At 39.4% G+C, this 22,760-nt stretch overlaps 1 protein-coding gene across 1 annotated transcript in view; it reads left to right on the top strand.

Annotated features, from left to right (window-relative positions):
* Positions 1–22,760, top strand: part of LOC139752935 (uncharacterized) — a 110,722-nt gene that overhangs the window by 69,751 nt on the left and 18,211 nt on the right. Inside the window, exons 2-3 of the mRNA XM_071669016.1 lie at positions 6,765–6,910; positions 10,056–10,266. Coding sequence (XP_071525117.1) covers positions 6,765–6,910; positions 10,056–10,266 — 357 coding nt within the window. The remainder of the gene's footprint in view (positions 1–6,764; positions 6,911–10,055; positions 10,267–22,760) is intronic.

Here is a 22,760-nt window from a genome sequence, read left to right as displayed (position 1 = left end):
ACCACTTACATTCCAAATGCTATCCTCTTCAGTCACCCTCTGGCCACGCACTCACACACAAAGAACTGATAGAGAAGGTCTAGAGGAGGGCAACAAAGAGGCGTATTCAAAATCAAAACCTCAGTTTGTTGTGACTATCACCAATAACAGAACACAGGTCACATTCCAGTTTTACCTGGAACATTAATGCCTTCTGTGGTTGTATGTTATGTTCCTTTAATGGTTATACTACTCTGGTTTAATTATATTCAGTTATGCAATTAGAAAGGCTAATGAAATCAGTATATCTTACGATACGTGGTTGATTCCGGGACACATAAGCACTCAGAATGTCAAGCTTATGTACACAGGGGTAAACAGTGCTATACCAAGGGCCTACTACTGTAAGGGCTATTCCATAATGTAACAAAACTGCCTCTTTTGTTATATCACTATAACTCTTTAGTCCCAACGGCTGGGAAAACTTCTCCTAACTAGGCACCAGAGGGAATACCTTGTTACACACGGTGCATTAGGCAACTAATGAGTGGTTATGTACGGTTGAATGGCCATTATGACCAGGCGATTCCTATTGGCTGCCCGGGTAGGCTAATCTAGGATGTAAGGGGTAACATCATTGCACTGTATGTCCTTAAGTAGCGTTGTTAGACTTAATTGTACTCTCTCTCTCTCTCTCTCTCTCTCTCTCTCTCTCTCTCTCTCTCTCTCTCTCTCTCTCTCTCTCTCTCTCTCTCTCTCTCTCTTTACCATACTCTACCCTATATATATATATATATATATATATATATATATATATATATATATATATATATATATATATATATATATATATATATATATATATATATATATATATATATATATATATATTGCAGTAACAAAGGGTAAATTTAGGATGTAAATGGGATGCAAAATTTCGTTTGTTTCGTATGTAAACTTGTTATGTTTCTTGCAACGATATGTGTAAACGATATACAAGGGTAGGCAACAGAGGCTTATATACGACCAGGTACAGTCAATGTGAGCGTCTCTCTCTCTCTCTCTCTCTCTCTACACCTTACCATACCTTACCTCACCTTAATTTCCTGGACCAGGAGTCCCTCCTAGGCTCCTGCAGCGCCCAGGAAGCTAGCCACGTTCGCTGTATGGCCAGTAGCAGGAATAATAAGAACTGATGAATATGGAATATTCCCACGAGGTCTATTCCCTTCGTGGATAAGTCCGTATAATGAAGGTAATCGACCATAACAGAAAGAAATATAGTCGCAGGACGGAACTAATTTGCATACTGATAAAAAAGAGATCCTAGGGAACTAGGGTGTATTTCTGGAGGTGAAAATTTGTAAGACTTTTACACGAATGAAACTGAAATACAATGATATGTGTCTGTTTACGAAGAAGAAAACTCCCTGTGAAGATAATAATGGAATTTCAATTTGAAAAAGAAAAAATGAATCATTAGGAAATGACAAGCAGTGAAAAATAGAAAATGAATCATTAGGAAATGAATAACAGTGAAAAATATAAATGAAAATCACTAGGAAGTGACAAGCAGTGAAAAATATTCCATAAAAAAAGACAGGTCTCATAAAGCTTTGTAAGATGGTATTCTTGCAGGACAAACCATAATTCTTTGGTTTCTAGTCTTATGTTTATTGCTGGTACCGAACGTGCCACTACAACCTTGCCTCTCCCCATCCCGATGTTGTGACAAGCGTTGAAGCACTAAGGTGGTTGCGAAACGCAACTCACAACACGTCTGGTTGTGGTATGTATGGGGCTGGTTGTGAGTACCCATCCCCTTCTCCCTACTCCCCAGTTTCAGGACCCGATTGGTCGACTGTTGGACCCAATGTCCCTATTGTGGGACCTAATGTCCCGCTTGTGGGACTTGGGGTCTCGGTAGTGGAATCCAATGCCCTGATTGTGGCAAGGAAGGTATCAGCTGTCTTCAAGATGCTATCTCTCTTCACCCTGGTTTTGGCAGTCTTATTGGCACAGGCGTGAACGAAGGACTCAAGACCCCTGGTTCGAGGAGTTGCTGGTGGCGGTGGAGGGGGTGTTAGTGTCTGACGGTGGCGATGAAGAAGGGGGATGAGTGTTTAGGGGGTGAAGACACTGGATGGTCTGTGTCTATTATTGGAGGGACAGTGGGGTTAGGGTCTGTGTCTGTTATTGAAGGCACAGGATGGCTTAAGTCTGTAGAGGAGGGTCTATGTCTGTTATTAAAGGCACAAGAAGGTCTGTGTCTGTTATTGAAGGCACAGGAGGGGTCTGTACCACAGGAGAGTCTATTTCTACTAATGAGGATACGTAATGGTATGTGTCTTATTGCAGAGATACCTAAGGGGGTCTGTGTCTGGTAGTGATGATACAGGATGGTCCGTTAGTAAAGACACAGGAGGAAGGGTATCTGATAGTGAAGATACGAGAGGAACTGCATGTGGTCGTGAAAGCTGAGGAGTGATTGAGTCTGGCTGTGAGGATTCAAGGAGAGAATTTATCTGATAACGAAGATATGAGAAAATCTATATGATAGTGAGGGCAAGGGAAGATGAGTACCTGGTAGTGATGATATAGTAAGTGGACCATATAGTGAAGGTAAGGGAGAATCAGCACATGGTAGTGATGATATAAGAAGTGGACTATACCTGGTAGCCACGTAAAATGACAGTAGACGTAGATATAGCTAATCTCTGAGACAGACTTTCGTGTTCACTTCAGATGTGCTTGACCCCAGCTGGTTCTCTCATAACTAATTCACGAACCGAAATTGAATAAACGTCTTGGAGGTCACGTGATACATAACCTTAAATGAATGTGAATTATTCTCTTGTTATTTCTCTGCAGGATCTCTAATTTTCTTTCATTTTTCCATTTACTGCTCCTTGTTGGATAATGACCTATAATGACCATGGGGTTAATTAAAGGTCCGACAGCATCTCCTCTATCATTATGTCTTGGTTGATAATATACATCTACGCAAACGCTAAGTCAGTTGTTAACTTATCCTCCTATATTATATCATTCTTCTTTTGCATACGTCAGTTTTAGTGAAATCTTAATTTAACACGCGTCACAGGTCCTGTAATTATTCAAACTGGACGACCACGCTTTTGGGATTTTGACCTACAAAGATCCAGGGAAGAAACATTTGCAAATGTTCTTTTGCTGAGAGAAGTTTACAGGGAGGAAAAATGCTATCTATTACCAGAGGCACAGAAGTGTCATGAGACGTTAATTAACACACAGTTGCAAGCACGATTGACCTGTACTAAAGCACCTTGCATCTAAAGGTCATGCGTAGTTAGAGTGTAAGGAAACTGGGGACACTTACAGTTTTTGAATTTTTGCAGTGGCTTACATACGATGGGACAAACTGTTACCCAATCATGGCCATCTCTCGGGTGAATAGAAGATGGGGTATGATCAGAAGAATGAAAGGAATTAATCAAAGATCCTCAGGTGTTCGAGACTTTGAGTTTTGATTAAAGACAGAGAGGTTATAAGAAGACGAAGAGATGCCTAGAGATCTTTTAACAGCTTCACTGTCCAACGAACAGATTTGCGTTACGGGTTCTTTGGCACCTCTGTTAAATTCCAAGCAACTAGAACACTCATGTTTACCACAGAGGTATAGAAAATTAGATTTATTTTTTTATATGTACTTTGAATACACCCAAGAACGAGAGCAAAATGATGGTGTATACGATCCGCTCTCCCACAACAAACAAGAAGCAAATGTTGATTCAACTTCTGGTCACTAAGAGACGAGGTCGCCACTTCTGAATAGATATATGCAACATCATAAATTTTTTTCTCTCCCCCTCACGCTGCGATCATAGTGTTTAGCGAGCGAGGTTTTCTGAAGGCACACAAGACTTGCTTGATGTCCAAACAACCTTGTGGCTCTTAGAAAGAAGGACATGTTGAATAGAGGATTAATTAACACACACACACACAGACACACACACACACACAGACACCCCCCCCCCCTCCACACACACACACAGTTTAATTCGCTTTGAGGAGATAAAAGTACTAATGAATGTTTCGGCAGCAGCTGCCAAACAGATTACAAGCGAGGAAAAAGGGAAATTTACACTTTGTCTCGTGTGCATGTGATAACAGGAGAGAGGAAGATGCGGTATCATGTGCTGGAGTCAAGGACGCTCAGATATATATATATATATATATATATATATAGGATGACAAACAAGTACTGTTGTACTGAAAATGAATATTTTGTCTGTTGAAGAAGAGCGAAAAAGCCGCAATGCGTCAATGTGAGTCAGAAAATGAATGACTAACTCCAAATGTACTTCACTGTGATTGCCAAGGAAACCATCAAAGTGAGAGATTGACGTTTTGCCTTTACATACTTTGAGAAAATTTGGAAGAGACAACTCAGTAAAGTGTGCCGACGTGTTCAAGGGTCGTACCGTCGTGCTCCAGGGTCGTACCGTCGTGCTCCAGGGTCGTACCGTCATGCTCCATGGTCGTACCGTCGTGCTCCAGGGTCGTACCGTCGTGCTCAAGGGTCGTACCGTCGTGTTCAAGGGTCGTACCGTCGTGCTCAAGGGTCGTACCATCGTGCTCAAGAGTTGTGCCTCAGAGGTTTACATATACAGCCAACGAAACCTCTTGTGACATAATCCTTTATTTGATACGTAGGAACAAAAATGCGTTCAACCAGCACCAGACCATTGGGTGCTTTCAGGGCTGTTTGTGATAGTGGAAGATATCGGAAACTCACAGATTAATGTGGTAAAAAGTTAAGATATATAGACACTTGAAGGAAGATAGCCTGCAAATTGTCAGTGTGACTTCGGAGTTGCAAAGAATGTAAGACGTGGACTTGAAGCGAAGTATTAATCTATTCTATTTTTAAACATTTATAGTGCTGCTTTCCGCCAACCTAACTGGCAGTTCGTTCCATATGTAAACAATTCTGCTGAAGAAGTATTCATCAAGTCTATCGTTTAACGCATTTCTAGTACTGCTTTCAGCCACCCTAACTAGCAATTCGTTCCATATGTTAACAATCCTGTTGAGGAAGAATTGCTTCGCCTCATTCGTGGCAAAACGTTTTACCCACGAGTTTGTATCCATTGCTCTCAGTAAACTGAGACGAATCAAGTCTTAAGTAACTTGATAGATCAAGATTATCTAGATTTATAGTTGGGTTGGCCGTTCACCCGCGTGCACAGGGAGGTTAACCAATTTAACTGCATCCAGACAGAGAAAATATAAGTGGCATTTTCTTTTTCCTCTTGATGTCATGGTTTGAATGTAATGTGAAGATAGTAGTGTGTTTTTGAGGCGTTGGTGTGTGTGTGTGTGTGTGTGTGTGTGTGTGTGTGAAAGTCATGGCGGCAGTGTATTGTGAAAGTGTCACTGTGAGTGTTGTGTGAAAACGCTAGTATCAATGTGTTTTGAAGGTGCTAGTGTGTATGAATTTGTAAATGCTCTGGCGGGGGATGCGAGATTAAAGTGTTGGCGTGAGTGTATCATGAAACCGCTGATGTAATTGCATTGTGAAAGGACTAACAAAAGCGCAGTGTGAAAACAATAACGTGAGTGGATTGCAGAAGCACTTGGTGTGGGTGTGGTTTTGACAGCGTTGGTGTGAGCGTGTGTGAAAGTGGTGGTGTAAACGCACTGTGTGAAAGTATTGGTGTAAGTATACGGGGGCAGAGTGTTGTAAGTGGCTCCATAAAGTGTGTCTTCTTCTCATGGATCTGCATGAAATAGCCATGAATTCTTAAGAGTAAAAGTATGTGAGTTTGTGAGTTCTGAGACGAAGTAATGTCATTTCCCCTTCAGCCATCTATTCAACTTTCCCTGTAGCTTTCTCTTACCTTTTCTTTCAACTTTCCCTTCGGCCTTTTTTTTCCACTTTCCCCTCCGCTCTCTCGTCAACTTTGCCTTCATCCATCTCCTTAAGTTTCTGTTGAACTTTCCCCTCAGCTTTCATTTCACCTCATTCTCCCTCTCCCTCCAGCATATACCTCTTCCTCATCCCTTTTTACACCCCATTTTTCCTCCCATCCCTCCGGGAGAGAGAGAGAGAGAGAGAGAGAGAGAGAGAGAGAGAGAGAGAGAGAGAGAGAGAGAGAGAGAGAGAGAGAGAGAGAGAGAGAGAGAGAGAGAGAGTCATCAAATACCTGGCAGAGAAGGGAAAATATATCTCTCAAGTACTTTATAACTGATATAAGGAAAAAATAAAAAGTTTTGTAAGATGAAATCCTTTGTGGCTTTCACCCCTATACTTCTCTCTCTCTCTCTCTCTCTCTCTCTCTCTCTCTCTCTCTCTCTCTCTCTCTCTCTCTCTCTCTCTCTCTCTCTCTCTCTCTCTCTCTCTCTCTCTCTCTCTCTCTCTCTCTCTCACACACACACACACACACACACACACATAAACACACGAAACGTTTACATTACAACTCTATTCCAAAGAGGACGAGGTTATGATTATACATAAACGTTGTCCATCAAATTCTAAAATAATTATGATAATTAGAATGATTACCTCGTCCAATTTAAATAATGTATATAACAGATCACACGATCAAGAGATTTTTTTTTTCATATCAATTTATGCAAATGCTTCTTTTTATTTAATAGATTCTACTTTAGAGAATAAAAAGACATGAGTTTTTTTTTCCTCTTTTGCCAATTTCACTTTAAAAAATACAACTTATGAATTTTGAGGATATTTATGAAGAAGATAATCCTAAAATGATTTTCTCTCTCGTGTGTTGCAGGAACAGAGGCTTATGATCCTGAAGCCAGCATCACAGGGCTGTACACTGGGCCATATTTCGACCCTCTGGCCCCAAGGAACATGACAGCTCATCTTGGAGACGAGGCGACTCTGCCGTGTACAGTCAGACAGCTGGGTGATAAGTCGGTCAGTTCTTATATCCTCATTTCTTGTCAGACAATCATTTTCTTTTGTTATTTACGGCCTCTCTCTCTCTCTCTCTCTCTCTCTCTCTCTCTCTCTCTCTCTCTCTCTCTCTCTCTCTCTCTCTCTCTCTCTCTCTCTCTCTCTCTCAAGGCCCTCTGAGGTACTGATGATGTTTTTTTTTTTTGTACCTTATTCTTACTGTGGGTTAGTATATTATGAGATGTGTACCGCAGGAGTGGGAGAAGGAATGGATACAAATGGGTATTTAGGAGTAATTGTGAAGGAAAGGAAACCCCCCCTCCATTCAGTGAGAGTGGAGGGGGGGGGTTGGAGAGTGGGAGAGGACGTATGGGTGTGTGCTGAAGGAGAGGTGGATGAGGAAAGGTGGCACTGAAGTGCCTGAATGAGTCGTCTGCTGGTGTAACATGATCAGTGGAGTGAGTAGCGTATCTATTTTTAGGGGGAGAAACAAGAAGACTTTTGTCGAGTGTTTGTGTGTGTGTGTGTGTGTGTGTGTGTGTGTGTGTGTGTGTATGTGTCTTTGTAATTCCTCGCTATTCATGATCGACAACAGATGCACTTTCATCCAAATATTTACAACCATGTTTGTGCTACTTGAAATCCTCCTCTTTTAAAGCTGTGCCATCATATTTTTTTTTTTGAGATTTATGAATCTGTTTTTGGCCTTTTGGAGAATAACGAGTTCCCCCCTTCTCCATGCGTCTTGGTCCACCGGACTCATAGCTTTTGTATTAATGGTCAAATACGTCTTCACAGCCACTGTTAGCTGAAACCATTACTTCTTACAAAAGTGGATCTTATTTCTCGCGATTTGTGACTCTCAAGTCTTCCTTTCTTTTTTTTCCTTCTATTCTTTCTATTTGACCTTTATCTCTCTATAGTTTACCCTTGTATAGTCTACTTTTCTATAGTTTACCTTCTATAGTTTACCTTTCTGTTGTAGTTTACCTTCTATACTTTTCTTTCTGTCTTTTACTTTTCTATAGTTTCTCTTTCTATAATTTGCTTTTTGATAGTTTACCTCTCTATAGTTTACCTTTTATAGTTTACACTATGTTTAGTAAGGAATTCATAGCTTCGTTATCATTCTGTACTAACGCTCCCGTTATCTTCACTTTCCTTCTATATATTTTATTTCTTATGTATTTTACTTTCTTAGTTCTCTCGGTCCACAGAACTTAGCTTTTCAGTTTCGTTTGTCAAACTCCACCTCACCTCTTGATCCTTTGATCTGATTTCGTTTAGCTTGCTGATCCTATGATCTGATCGCGTTTAGCTTGCGGCTATCATTAATCTCTAGCCTTACTTAGCTTCTTGGACTTGTATACTTTTCCTTACCATATTCGGCTGTCGGTTCTATAGGTGGTGATTTCATCTTTATTGCTTAATTGATATTTCGTTCTTAGGTCCTCGTTTAGTCTCTCTCTCTCTCTCTCTCTCTCTCTCTCTCTCTCTCTCTCTCTCTCTCTCTCTCTCTCTCTCTCTCTCTCTCTCTCTCTCTCTCTCTCTCTCTCACGGGAGAACGTCTTAGCTTGCCTACTCGCCGTCCCTGATTAACGAGCGTGTCATTAATCACATTATGTGAAGCTCTGCCTTCAACATTCATTCCCAGATTTCAGTGGCAGTAATGAATGGTCCCAGATGGGGAAGAGGAGAGAGGGGCTACTAAGATATATTCACGAGAGATTTAGAACTGATTTGTGGCCCAGAAATATTTTCCAAACGCACATTCTTATCCCGCCCACCTCTCCTCCCCCCCATTTTTTTCCCACCTCAACGTCAACAGTTTTTCAGTTTTTACGAGACTGTAAGTCATACTGTAAGTCATACTGGATTCGAATATTTACTTTGATTTCTTTATTTCTAATTATCCGATTAGATTGTCTATTCGGTATACTATTAAGGTAGACAGCAAGTACGAAAATGATTTGCTGTTTTGAAATTTTGTACGAGAAATGGTTTTATGACTCAAATTAGTTGAATTTATTATGTGGCTAGATATATTATATCATTATGATGACAAATAATATATAGTTTTATTATTCTTGCACAAAAAAGTGGGAAAATGCTTATATCATTTTGGAATTATGAGAGAATGATAAAAATTTCACATTTTCATTTTTTTCCCATTTTATCTCTGGAATTGAAACTACTTCAAAATTAGAATTTGGCTTAGAATTAGATGATGGCATACTAATACGTTAAAATTGAGTATATTAGATGTAGAGAGAAACTCCCGAAAACCTGTCTCTTCTTTTCTATCAATATCGCGCCAAAATTGAAAATAGAAACGACTCAGAATTGATTGTAAAGGAAAATTATATTACGTTAAGAAGACAAAGTCAAACTGTCTTATCGTAAATAGAATTTGGTGTTAGTGGACGTCACATGTTTCTCAGGATATGCTAAAGTAATTTGGCTTCTGTTAGATTCATTTTATGTTTATTCGCATGTATGAGTTTCTTCCACTTAGTCAGCCTGAAAGAATTCGCTGTTGAAAAAGAATGGACGTATTTTACATTTTTGACATAACTGGAAAGAAAACTTGACAGGTAGAATATTTTCCCGGTGGACTGTTTTCTTTTTTTTTTTTAATATATATCGAAAGTTATTCATAGATTTTTCCATGCGGAGGAAATTGAATCACTATTTTCCAATTTAAAACAAAAGCTTAAAAGATGTTTACCTTACTTTAACTTGGGGTTTAGTCTTGAAAGTTATGGTGCTTAGTGACTGACACACACAGACACACACACCCACACACACACACACACACACACACACACACACACAGACACACACAGACACACACACACACACACACACACACACACACACACACACACACACACACACACACATATACTGCAGTGAGCGTGCGTATGACACAGAACAAATAATACCATTCTGACAGCAGGATTCGAACCGCTGCAGGGTGTGTACTCTAGTAGTTAACAACTTCCCCAGCTCCCACACAAATGGTGGCGTTCCTGCTGTCAGAAAGACAGGCAATGTGTAATATATATATATATATATATATATATATATATATATATATATATATATATATATATATATATATATATGAGGTCAACTCTAACCATGTCCCTCTCCCTCACCACAGGTGTCATGGGTACGCATGCGCGACGCAGACATCTTAACGGTGGATCGCTACACCTTCGTCGGCGACGAGCGGTTCGAATCCCACTACTCGAGCTCGACGGAGACCTGGAACCTCGTTATCAAGTACGTGCAGGAGCGAGACGCTGGCCTCTACGAATGTCAGGTCTCCACGGAGCCCAAGATGAGCCAGCTCTTCAGTCTTCGGGTTGTCAGTGAGTCATTGTTAATGTTTGCCTGTTTGAATGGCTCGTAGTAACAGCAGCAGCAGCAGCTTCTCTCTCTCTCTCTCTCTCTCTCTCTCTCTCTCTCTCTCTCTCTCTCTCTCTGTATTTTTCCCTCTATTCAGTGGGCTAAAAGGAATTTAATTGACCATGCATTTAGTTGTGATCTTTTCCTATATATATATATATATATATATATATATATATATATATATATATATATATATATATATATATATATATATATATATATATATATATATATATATATATATATATATATATATATATATATATATATATATATATATATATATATATATATATATATATATATATATATATATATATATATATATATATATATATATATATATATATATATATATATATATATATATATATATATATATATATATATATATATATATATATATATATATATATATATATATATATATATATATATATATATATATATATATATATATATATATATATATATATATATATATATATATATATATATATATATATATATATATATATATATATATATATATATATATATATATATATATATATATATATATATATATATATATATATATATATATATATATATATATATATATATATATATATATATATATATATATATATATATATATATATATATATATATATATATATATATATATATATATATATATATATATATATATATATATATATATATATATATATATATATATATATATATATATATATATATATATATATATATATATATATATATATATATATATATATATATATATATATATATATATATATATATATATATATATATATATATATATATATATATATATATATATATATATATATATATATATATATATATATATATATATATATATATATATATATATATATATATAACCAGTTCCTTCATATTTACGCTCATTGGTAATTTGAAAGATATTTTTCATAGCTTCTTCCTCGCAGCATTTTATCTTCACAGAGACTCTTTGCTCTTTTGATGGCCAACCTCTGTAAGGAAATATGGTGAGAGGGACGGAGGGAGGAACTGAATTGTAAGGAGGAGATGAAAAGATGGGAAATGCGGGCTGGTAAAGCGGATGGGGTTGAGGAAATGAGATATATAGAATGTCGGAAGGTATTTGATGTAAGAGAACTCACGCTTTCCTTATCCTAGGTCATAGTTAGGAAAGGAAATCGAACCCTCTATTCTAAGCCTTCTGTACATAGAGCCCCATTGGATATCACTCACAACTCTTTTGAACACTTTTCTTTCTTTCAATAGTTTTAAACAGTGACTCAAATAAATTTGGTCTAACTTTACCATCATATGTTGTCCCTTAACGTGGCGGACTAGTCATTGTCGGTGTTGAAAGCCTGACCTCATTCTCCCTCACCACTCCACCTCCCAACACAGGTGGTTCCTCCTCCCATTCCACCACCCTCTCCCATCACAGGTCATCATTGACCTCCCTAAAGTCCTCTTCCAGCCAGTCAAAGGTCACACAGATCCCCAGTAAAAAGTCGACCTCCATTTAACTTTGCCTCTCTCGGCGTAGTCCTTGTTCCTCCACCGTCTCTTTCCGCCAATTTTCAAAGTGAGCTGCTCTCTCTCTCTCTCTCTCTCTCTCTCTCTCTCTCTCTCTCTCTCTCTCTCTCTCAGCAGGATTCTTTTCACCCCATTATTCATCTCCGAAATAAAATGTTTCCCATTTTATTCTATTTTCATTTTCAGTTCCATGAGCTTTTGCTCTCATGGGTCGTCAACATTCTCCTCTTCACAGTGTAGCTATTTTTTTTCCCTCAGTTTCACCACTGCGTAGAACTATAGTGGGAGTTTTGAAGCGCAGGATTGACAGTATTGTCTTATAGGGTCTCTCTCTCTCTCTCTCTCTCTCTCTCTCTCTCTCTCTCCATACATATATTGTTTGCATCATTGCCAACGCCTACCTCCACCCTACCTATAACCACCGTAAAAGGTCGTTGCCATCAGCCACATGGCAACAGTTGTTTGCCACCATCATATGTAATTGCGGTAATTAAAATGTGATAGGAATATCAAAAGCGGCTGTTACGAAAAGCATCCATCTGCATAATGTGTATGTTACATGAAAAAAAAAATGTATCAACAACTTTTATCCTCTGGCAGAATATATATATATATATATATATATATATATATATATATATATATATATATATATATATATATATATATATATATATATATATATATATATATATATATATATATATATATATGTTCCCTGCACAGATTAAAGATGATATAGATAGATAAATAGATAGATAGATAGATAGAGAGAGAGAGAGAGAGAGAGAGAGAGAGAGAGAGAGAGAGAGAGAGAGAGAGAGAGAGAGAGAGAGAGAGAGAGATAGAGAGAGCTCTATAAACCTCTCTCCGTCGCGAATCTTCTCCTGAGATTTGTGAGGGCTCATAACTCTCAAAAAATTATTATCTTCCCGAGACTATTCTTGAGCAGTGATATTAGAAATTTATGAACCCCTTGTGTTACACGGGGGAGTCTCACGTTAGAAAAGGGGGGGGGGGACTGATTTGCTCTGGCACTATGTATCGCACAGGGACAATGCACATCCACATCTCTCTCCGTGAACCCAAGACCTGTCTGATGTTAGGAGACATCGACGGAAACGCTAATATTAACCCTGGACCAATCACTTGGTCATCAGTCACCGGCGTCAGAATAAAGCCTTCGTCCGATTGGCCGAGAGATTATTATACACCAATCAGCAGCAGAGGGGGAGGAACTGTCATTATAGAAATTGATTTGCTGATGCGAGAATGAGTTTGTTGAGTGATTGGTTTGCGCTACCCAACGAGCGTGTTGCCTATCTGTTGAGCATCGTATTACCGATGTCTCAACAGCGCTCCTGGCAGTGATTAGCTGATAACGTTTGCCAATCAGCGAAGCGATTGGTCAGACACTGTCTCGATGGACATTTCACCTCCACAGACAGCCATCTAAAAGGGCATATCCAAAGCATATAAAGATCAAAGTCAAATTAGTTTTGACAGGAGGAGTTTAGAGAAACGTCAGTTAACTCCAATAACGCCTCTGGCCATATCCAATGTAAAGGCATTTACTTTAAATGTTTCTGGAATCATTTAAATGTCGAAAGACTTCTAAAAACCGTATCACTAGCCGAGGGTATGATTATGAATATCTTTTCTTGTTTGTTCACTAGAGATACGCATTTTTAGGAGCTGAAGAATATAGGATATATTTTTTGAGGATTATATGTCGTTTGGAAGTCAAGGCAAAGTTTAAAAAGTAGGAGAATAAAAGATAAAGATAATAAGAGATCATAGAGCTAGCTTGAACCCCATTTGAACCCCAATGTAGCACGTCAGAGATATCTTAATACCTTTTCCTCTGAAAACTTTTTTTTTTTGTGTCTTATTGATAACTTTAATAGCACAGGGAAAATGAGCATTGCTGACGAAGGATTATGCCAGATGGATATCACAAGAATATTTTTCCTGTAATGGAAGCATAAAATTTCTGATTGAGACATTTGATATATGCGCGAAATTCAGTCTCGCGAGGACAATGAAAGAGAGGAAAAGATGCCGTCATCATCCGTCATGTCACAGAGAAACTTTTTAAAGACCTTTCGTCGATGCTGAGCCTTTATGCCACTCCTTAATCTTACGTCAGAAATGGAAGCAGAAACTTACAAATTTCAAATTTCAAAAATGATTACGATGTATATGTATGAATGTTTGTATGTATGTATGTATGTATGTATGTATATACCTATCTATCTGTTTATCTATCTACCTATCTATCTATCTATCTATCTATCTATAAGAGAGGACGGGAACGAGTTTGCTGGAAATCCTACCCTCCTCCTGTATTGCTTTCCAAAAGAAGAAACACGGGAAGGCCAAGTACATATACTTAATCTGCCCTGTCCAGTGCGGGAACGCGGGCCCGCGTGAAACGTAGGTAGGTACACAGACCATGACACCACGGTAAAGAACTTTTAAAATGAACCTTTTGGAAAACAAAGGACACAGGTCATTACCTCTAGCACCGGGGTTAATAGAATTTACAACTTTAATTTTGTCTCTGCGGGTAAATTTTATCCCAATCTTTCACCAAGCATTGACCCCATTGTCTCCGTGTTAAATAATCCTGGAGTTTTATTGGACGAACTGGCAAATGCGTGTGATAATCTTTAAGTATTGTTGTACCCGCTTATTATAACGCTATCGTCATGATCACTTGGTATTAGACATGACGTTGAGAGTATATAAGAATCGCTCAGATATATCAGTACGAAGTAGAAATTCCTACGAGGTTTGCCAACGTATAGAAAGTTTTGATATTACGAGAAACTGCTTTAAGCACAGATTTGAAATGGAATTGTTTGTTAGTGAGACTGATAGAATATCTGCATCTTTTATGCTTGTTGTTACATATGTTTTCCATAAACATATAAGGTTATATCTGAGATTTTTATCATTATTTCTCGATCTTTAATTTCTATGTGGTCTCTTTCCCATTTTCTTATCTTATTGATATGACGTATCTTATCTTACATCTTCTCTTTGGTGTTTCCTCATTTCATTTTCCTTTCTTTACGTGCTCCTTTACCCAGGGCTGTCTCCTGGCGTCTTTACAGCCAGACTGCAACACAAACATTGCATGAGAATCATCTTTAAACTCCCGTGAGCACGACTTTACGATCCTTGAACACGACGCTACGATCCTTGAGTTCGACTTTACGATCCTAGAGCACGACGGTACGATCCTTGAGCACGACGTTGCGATACATGAGACGATGATACGATCCTCGAGCACGACTTTGCGATCCCAGAGCACGACTCTGCGATCCTTGAGCACGACTTTACGATCCTTGAGCACGACGGTACGATCCTTGAGCACGACGGTACGATCCTTGAGCACGACGGCACGATCCTTGAGCACGACGGCACGATCCTTGAGCACGACGGCACGATCCTTGAGCACGACGGTACGATCCTTGAGCACGACGGCACGATCCTTGAGCACGACGGCACGATCCTTGAGCACGACGGCACGATCCTTGATCACGACTTTACGATCCTTGAGCACGACGGTACGATGCTTGAGCACGACGGTACGATCCTTGATCACGACGGTACGATCCTTGAGCACGACGGTACGATGCTTGAGCACGACGGTACGATCCTTGAGCACGACGGTACGATCCTTGAGCACGACGGTACGATCCTTGAGCACGACGGTACGATCCTTGAGCACGACGGTACGATCCTTGAGCACGACGGTACGATCCTTGAGCACGACAGTACGATCCTTGAGCACGACGGTACGATCCTTGAGCACGACGGCACGATCCTTGAGCACGACGGTACGATCCTTGAGCACGACAGTACGATCCTTGAGCACGACGGTACGATCCTTGAGCACGACGGTACGATCCTTGAGCACGACAGTACGATCCTTGAGCACGACGGTACGATCCTTGAGCACGACGGCACGATCCTTGAGCACGACGGCACGATCCTTGAGCACGACGGCACGATCCTTGATCACGACTTTACGATCCTTGAGCACGACGGTACGATGCTTGAGCACGACGGTACGATCCTTGATCACGACGGTACGATCCTTGAGCACGACGGTACGATGCTTGAGCACGACGGTACGATCCTTGATCACGACGGTACGATCCTTGAGCACGACGGTACGATGCTTGAGCACGACGGTACGATGCTTGAGCACGACGGTACGATCCTTGAGCACGACGGTACGATCCTTGAGCACGACGGTACGATCCTTGAGCACGACGGTACGATCCTCGAGCACGACGTTCTTAGGCATGATGTCCTGACGTTTGACCTGATCCCAGAGAGTCAGGTCAGAGACCAAGCCCTTCATACCCAAGAGCTCTATCCTCGTGCTCAAGGGTCATACCGTCATGCTTAAGGGTCGTACCGTCGTGCTTAAGGGTCGTACCGTCGTGTTCAGGGGATGTATCGTCGTGCTCAAAGGGTCGGACCGTCGTGCTCAAGGGGTCGTTCCGTCGTGCTCAAGGGGTCGTACCGTCGTGCTTAAGGGGTCGTACCGTCGTGCTCAAGGGTCGTACCGTCGTGCTCAAGGGTCGTACCGTCGTGCTCAAGGGTCGTACCGTCGTGCTCAAGGGTCGGACCGTCGTGCTCAAAGGGTCGTACCGTCGTGCTCAAGGGGTCGTACCGTCGTGCTCAAGGGTCGTACCGTCGTGCTCAAGGGTCGTACCGTCGTGTTCAGGGGATGTATCGTCGTGCTCAAAGGGTCGGACCGTCGTGCTCAGGGGATGTATCGTCGTGCTCAAGGGGTCGTACCGTCGTGCTCAAGGGGTCGTACCGTCGTGCTTAAGATATGAAGATAAACTTGCCCTAAAATCCTTTAACCAAGTGAAACAGACACAACTCTTGCAACATTTCTAGTTACACTTTCCTTACGAGTTTCAATCCTTCATCACAACCTGTTTCATTTAGTACCAGAAGGAAAGAAACTTCTGCTTCACTAGCGCCCACTTAGGTATAGTTAAACACGGCAGCTCTTATTGGAAAGAATTTTTGCATTCTTCTTAAAATAAGAGAATCCATCAAACGCTCTGAATTCTCATTACCCTGCATCTCTGCTCTTTAAGTTTGGACTGCTTTGGTGGGAGGAGTGGTAGTCGAAGTTCGCTCCACCACACACCCCACCAACCAACCCAACCCACCCAAACCCCAACACTCACTCTTATTCGCCCGAGGAAGTCATGGTGGAGGGAGGAGTGCTGGTGAGTGTAGCTAGGGGAGGAAGTTCCACTTTAACGCCCTCTTCCACACGCACACACACACACACACACACCTCCACCGTTTCTCGTCTCCACACACACCCCTCCCAGCCATGAAGCCAGGCACCTGCAGTGGCTGTCTGTTTCCATACAGGTCAGAGATACAATATATCCGATAGATGGATAACAGTATAGATTTACCATAAGTCAAACTCGTATGGAAATTACTGAGCAACTTTCTTAATGAAATCGCAATACATAGATACTTATAGAGAAGCAATGTTGCATGTTGATGCACACTTATGAAAAGATGTACTTGTAACAGATGTGTTATCTTTATGATGTCGTGACGTACAACAGAGATACTAGCAGACAGAAATCTTTTCTCCCAGAGAAAATATCTCATACTCTTGTAAACAGAAATATTGTAAGTGTTCATCTAAAAATATTGGCACTGTAGAAGCCAAGATATTGATCATGAGCAAAAAAAGATGAATACACTTATTTCTAGCATGAAGCATTTGATACATGAAGATAGTGGCAAATCTATCTATCTGTCTATCTATCTATCTATATATATACATATATATATATATATATATATATATATATATATATATATATATATATATATATATATATAAATATATATATATATATATATATATATATATATATATATATATATATATATATATATATATATATATATATATATATATATATATATATATATATATATATATATATATATATATATATGAGCTATTACAGAAGTCCAAGTATGTGAGAGCAGAAATACCGTACGTGTATTAGAACAAACATAGTGTACATACATAGATCTGAATATCGTATGTGTGCGTGCAGCATCGTACTATACGAGCATGCAAGCACACTGTACATTAATCCTTGAAGTTAATGTACGTTTGCCGAGTTATCGTACAGGTGCTGAATCAGGTATTCTTCAGAGCATGAGGAGAGCGCGTGCGCGTCTGCAAAATATATCACGTATGCAGACTCAGAATATTTTGTCCGGGTTCTGCTGGAAATATTATACGTGAGCTGGAAGATCCCTGGAAGCTTAACTTTACGCTCTGGAACCCGCGGCGCGGAACATAAGGGGAAGAAAAATGGGCCATTATCATCTCACTTGGCAGACCTAAAAATCGTCAGTATGTGTGTAACAAGAAGAGCAAACGTGGGGAGAGAGAAAACGGGAAGGAAGAGTAGTAATAGAATGGGGCATGAATCTAATAATTTGCATAGAGAGAGAGAGAAGAAAACGAAAATATTCATTGTAGAATGAGAGAAAAAAAAAGATTCTCACTGATTGCATTCATAATCGCAAGTACACTATTAGGTTGTAAAAAAGAAAAAAAAAGTAATTTGTTAGAAATAAAAAATAGTTTGCTATTTACACGTACATATATAATTCGAAAATTGGTCATCGTCCAAAATTCATGACATGTATCAACACAAGAATCATTTGGCTCAAGCAGGGAAATGAAATTGATGAAAACACAATTAAAAGTGTTTTCCAAATTTTGGTTGTAGATGTAATGCTTTACATGTAATTCTTTAAGCACGACGGTACAACCCTTGTGCACGACAGCACTACCACTGAACACGACAACACGTTCCTCCTTAACACGACGCTACGACCATTGAACACGATGGTACGATCCTTGAGCACAACGGTGCGACCACTGAACACGACAGCACGTCCCTCCTTAACACGACGCTACGACCATTAAACACGATGGTACGATCCTTGAGCACGACAGTACGACCACTGAACACGACAGCACATCCCTCCTTTAACACGACGATACGACCCTTGTGCACACCATGGTACAATCCTTGGATATGATGGCCTGGGCCTTTGATCTTACCTTCGAATGTCGAAGGGTATAGCATTAAGAGAGAGAGAGAGAGAGAGAGAGAGAGAGAGAGAGAGAGAGAGAGAGAGAGAGAGAGAGAGAGAGAGAGAGAGAGAGAGAGAGAGAGAGAGAGAGAGAGAGAGAGAGAGAGAGAGAGAGAGAGACCGTAACATTTCGCGTCATTCCTACACAGTTCTGCGTCGATAAGCGTCATGAAAACGTTATGAACAAACTGATTAGAATGTCCGCAACCTGACTGACACACACACACACACACACACACACACACACACACACACACACACACACACACACACACAGTTCAATAATGGGACTCCACGACTGCAAGTAGAACTCTCTCCCCAAACTCTGCCATATAAATCTTTTATGAATGATGGAGTACATTTGCGTTGATCCAAGCGTAAGGGTTGGCTGATTCCTCTTTCTTGTATCTTGATTGTGTAAATAGGTGTCAAATTTATTCAAATGTTTGTTCAAAACACGTGTGTGTGTGTGTGTGTGTGTGTGTGTGTGTGTGTGTGTGTGTGTGTGTGTGTTCCATCAGCTTTTGGGTGGTTCATTGAACACGTCATTCTGTAGAAAACTATATGTTGAATTTGTACATTCGACAATATCGATTTAGATGAATATTTACCTGATGTCACGGTAAATGAAATGCTCTGTACAATCTCCTGTCGGAAGTTATATAATTGATTTACAGTAATTCATAATTCATATTAATGCTACTGAACTGAAATGGCGGGTTTGGGGGAGAAAGAATACTACCCACGTATATCCTGTGTGTAGTCAAAGGCGTGTGAGAAACAAGGTACTCCTCACCCCTCCTTTAATACCATCTTTCAAAAGCAAGGAACAGGAGGACGAGGAAAAAAAAATAAAGAAGGTAATTTTTTTTCTTTCTTCTAAAAGGATTATTTGTTTGTTCGTGGCTCTACCTCTCTCACGGAAGGGAAGGGCGAGCAAGCATGGAAGAGAAATATGCCGAAATATCCAAACATGATTTTTCCTTTCCACTTCAGCATTACCGGGACCACACAGATTCATTTCCATACCTATCTCTGAGGCTGGACATGTCGCTCGCCCATAAACCACAGGAAACAATAGGGGATGGTCCCTCAACGTGAACTCTTGGGGGGAGAGCAAAAAAAAAAGAAAAAAAAAATGAGATCTACGCATGGCACCAATAATGGCCAAAGTCTGGGTTAAAACTCGCTGGGTCCGAACCTTAGTGTTTTACTGCCTACATGAGTGGTCTAAACTGCTTAGCACCCCGGAGTCTGGGGGATGCGGGGCTGGAACTGAGGCTGCTCAAAGTCTATACACTCGGAGGAAACCAGTTTCCTGTTTCACCTGAATCACGTAGCTGGAGGAAAGCTGGAAACTGGACTGGGAGGAAAGTAGGAGGGTTGCTTAGATGATGAAAATCATTGTGAATTGATCAATATTAAGTCAAGGTGAAGATAGACATGCGAATAGAGCAGATAAAACCACAATGAATACTTTACGAAATCAAGAAAACTAAAATACGAGAATGGCCATAACCGTGAGATGGAAAAACTACAGTAACTGATTAATAACTTCTACAGAACTACAATAACTGATCAATAAATCCCATGGAACAACAATAGCCTACTTATAACCTCTAGAGAACAAGAATACCTAACCAATGAACCTAGAGAACTACAACAGTTGGTTGCTGAACCCTATAGAACTAGAATAACAATTGCCAAGACTTCTCTTGCGCCGGGCTCAAGGCTATGCCGTAGCTACAGAGATAAGAGATAAAAGATAAGATATAAGAGATAAACTACAGTTCTCCTACGTCGGGAGAGACTTGCGACACCAATATTTACTATCTCTAAAAAGGCTCTCTGTTGATCTCTTTGACTGGAAAGTGTATAAGGGTGTCTGAGACAGATTAGATGTCGTCCTTTTCAACGTGATCCGATTATTTCCAAGAAATTCCCTTATCGTCGGTAGCGCAGAGATGAAGCCTCACACCCTTCATAGGGAGAGTGGTTGGAAAAAGAATCTCTCGTAGTATCTACAGCATCTTAAAGCTTTTTGGAACAGTAGTTATATGAAATTATCAAAGACTATAGTGCGGTTTTTTTTTGTGTGTGTGTGTCACCTTAAAGGTTATAAATGTTTCTAATCTATCGTTGCTTTTTAGACTTGACAAAAGCCAAAAATTATTCTGTGTCTTAGTATTGCTTTTTTATGGTAAGATCTTTGTCATTCATTCTGCCTCAGAATTATCCACGAGCCAATATCGTAGTCTCACAAGAATTCACTGAAAGTTCATTTGCACTTTTGCCAGATGGTGTGTGTTATTTTTTATGCTATGAGTTGACCTATGATCCCTAGGATGACCTTTGTAACCCAGAGGGCTTGTAGGTGACCTGTCATTATGACCCGGAACACTAGCTCACAACCTTTATCTCATTTCCCAACATATTTCCGACTTTGTTTGATCCTCGCGCAACACCGAATCAAATTTTACAATTATTTTACTGTCATTATCCATAAGCTGTCTGACAGGAAGGTAAACGAATATCCTTCTACATGATAAGCATAATAAAAGAAATACAATGCCTTTATAACCGCATATATATATATATATATCTATATATATATATATATATATATATATATATATATATATATATATATATATATATATATATATATATATATATATATATATATATTTTCAAGTGATTCACGAAACATTTTGAGTACAGTATGTAAAATAATTTTCCAACTTTATAAACGTCTCGACTGTCAAGGAGAAAGTGATGGAAAGAATGGGAAGTAATTGGTCTGTAATTTACAGTCCACGTTTTCTACAACGCCCGTGTTGTAGAATACATTTTCATAGAATAAACATCGCAGTTTTTTTTTTCTATGACTGTGAGATATGCATTCTATTTCTCTAATTAGAAATGTCCTACGACACAAGGGACATTGTCCTAGGACACTAGTGTGCCGGGACACGCTGGTTATGATACACTGACTCAAAGGATTGGGGAGGTGACGTGACCTTGTGACCCAGAGGACTTGAAGGATGACCTGACCTTATGACTCAGAGGACTGGAAAGGTGACCTGACCTTATGACCTAAAATGTGGATGTTGACCTGTCCACCTGACCGAGTATCTACGAGTATCTTTAACTGAGTAAACACAATTATCTGAGATTATAACATATAATCACATACCATATGCAGTATATGATAAGTCGATGATAACTATATATGATAATTATACGTAATAATGATATGATTATAAGATTTTCATTATCCATTGGAATCAATAATGTTCATATTCTCATCCCCGCTAAACCAGTCTGCAAAAGTAATTTGTTTCATGGCCATAGTTGGTCGTTTAAGCTCAATAATTACATTAAGAGTTACATTATAAATGTTCTCGTGTTAAGGGCCTTATCATCCGAGGGCCTGCGCATGAGGCACTTACTTGACAAAGTTAATGGGAAAAGTTAATAGGCGTAAGGGTGATTGGATACAGAAAAATCAGGAAAATTGATTCAGTTTTCTTATATAGCGTGAGATTAAAAGAAGAAAAAAACAGATAGGACGAATATGATGAAGGAGTAAGTGAAACTGATAAAAATAAACGGTGATAAAGAAAATATGGTAAAAGAATAATGGCAAATAAACCTTACAGGAAGGAGCATAGAATGACAATGAAACATAGAGCAGCAGAGA

Source organism: Panulirus ornatus, chromosome 13, assembly GCF_036320965.1.
Source record: "Panulirus ornatus isolate Po-2019 chromosome 13, ASM3632096v1, whole genome shotgun sequence".
In the NCBI taxonomy this organism is placed as follows: Eukaryota; Metazoa; Arthropoda; class Malacostraca; order Decapoda; family Palinuridae; genus Panulirus; species Panulirus ornatus.
Note: the sequence above shows the minus strand (reverse complement) of the source record. Positions and strands in the feature narration are given on the sequence as shown.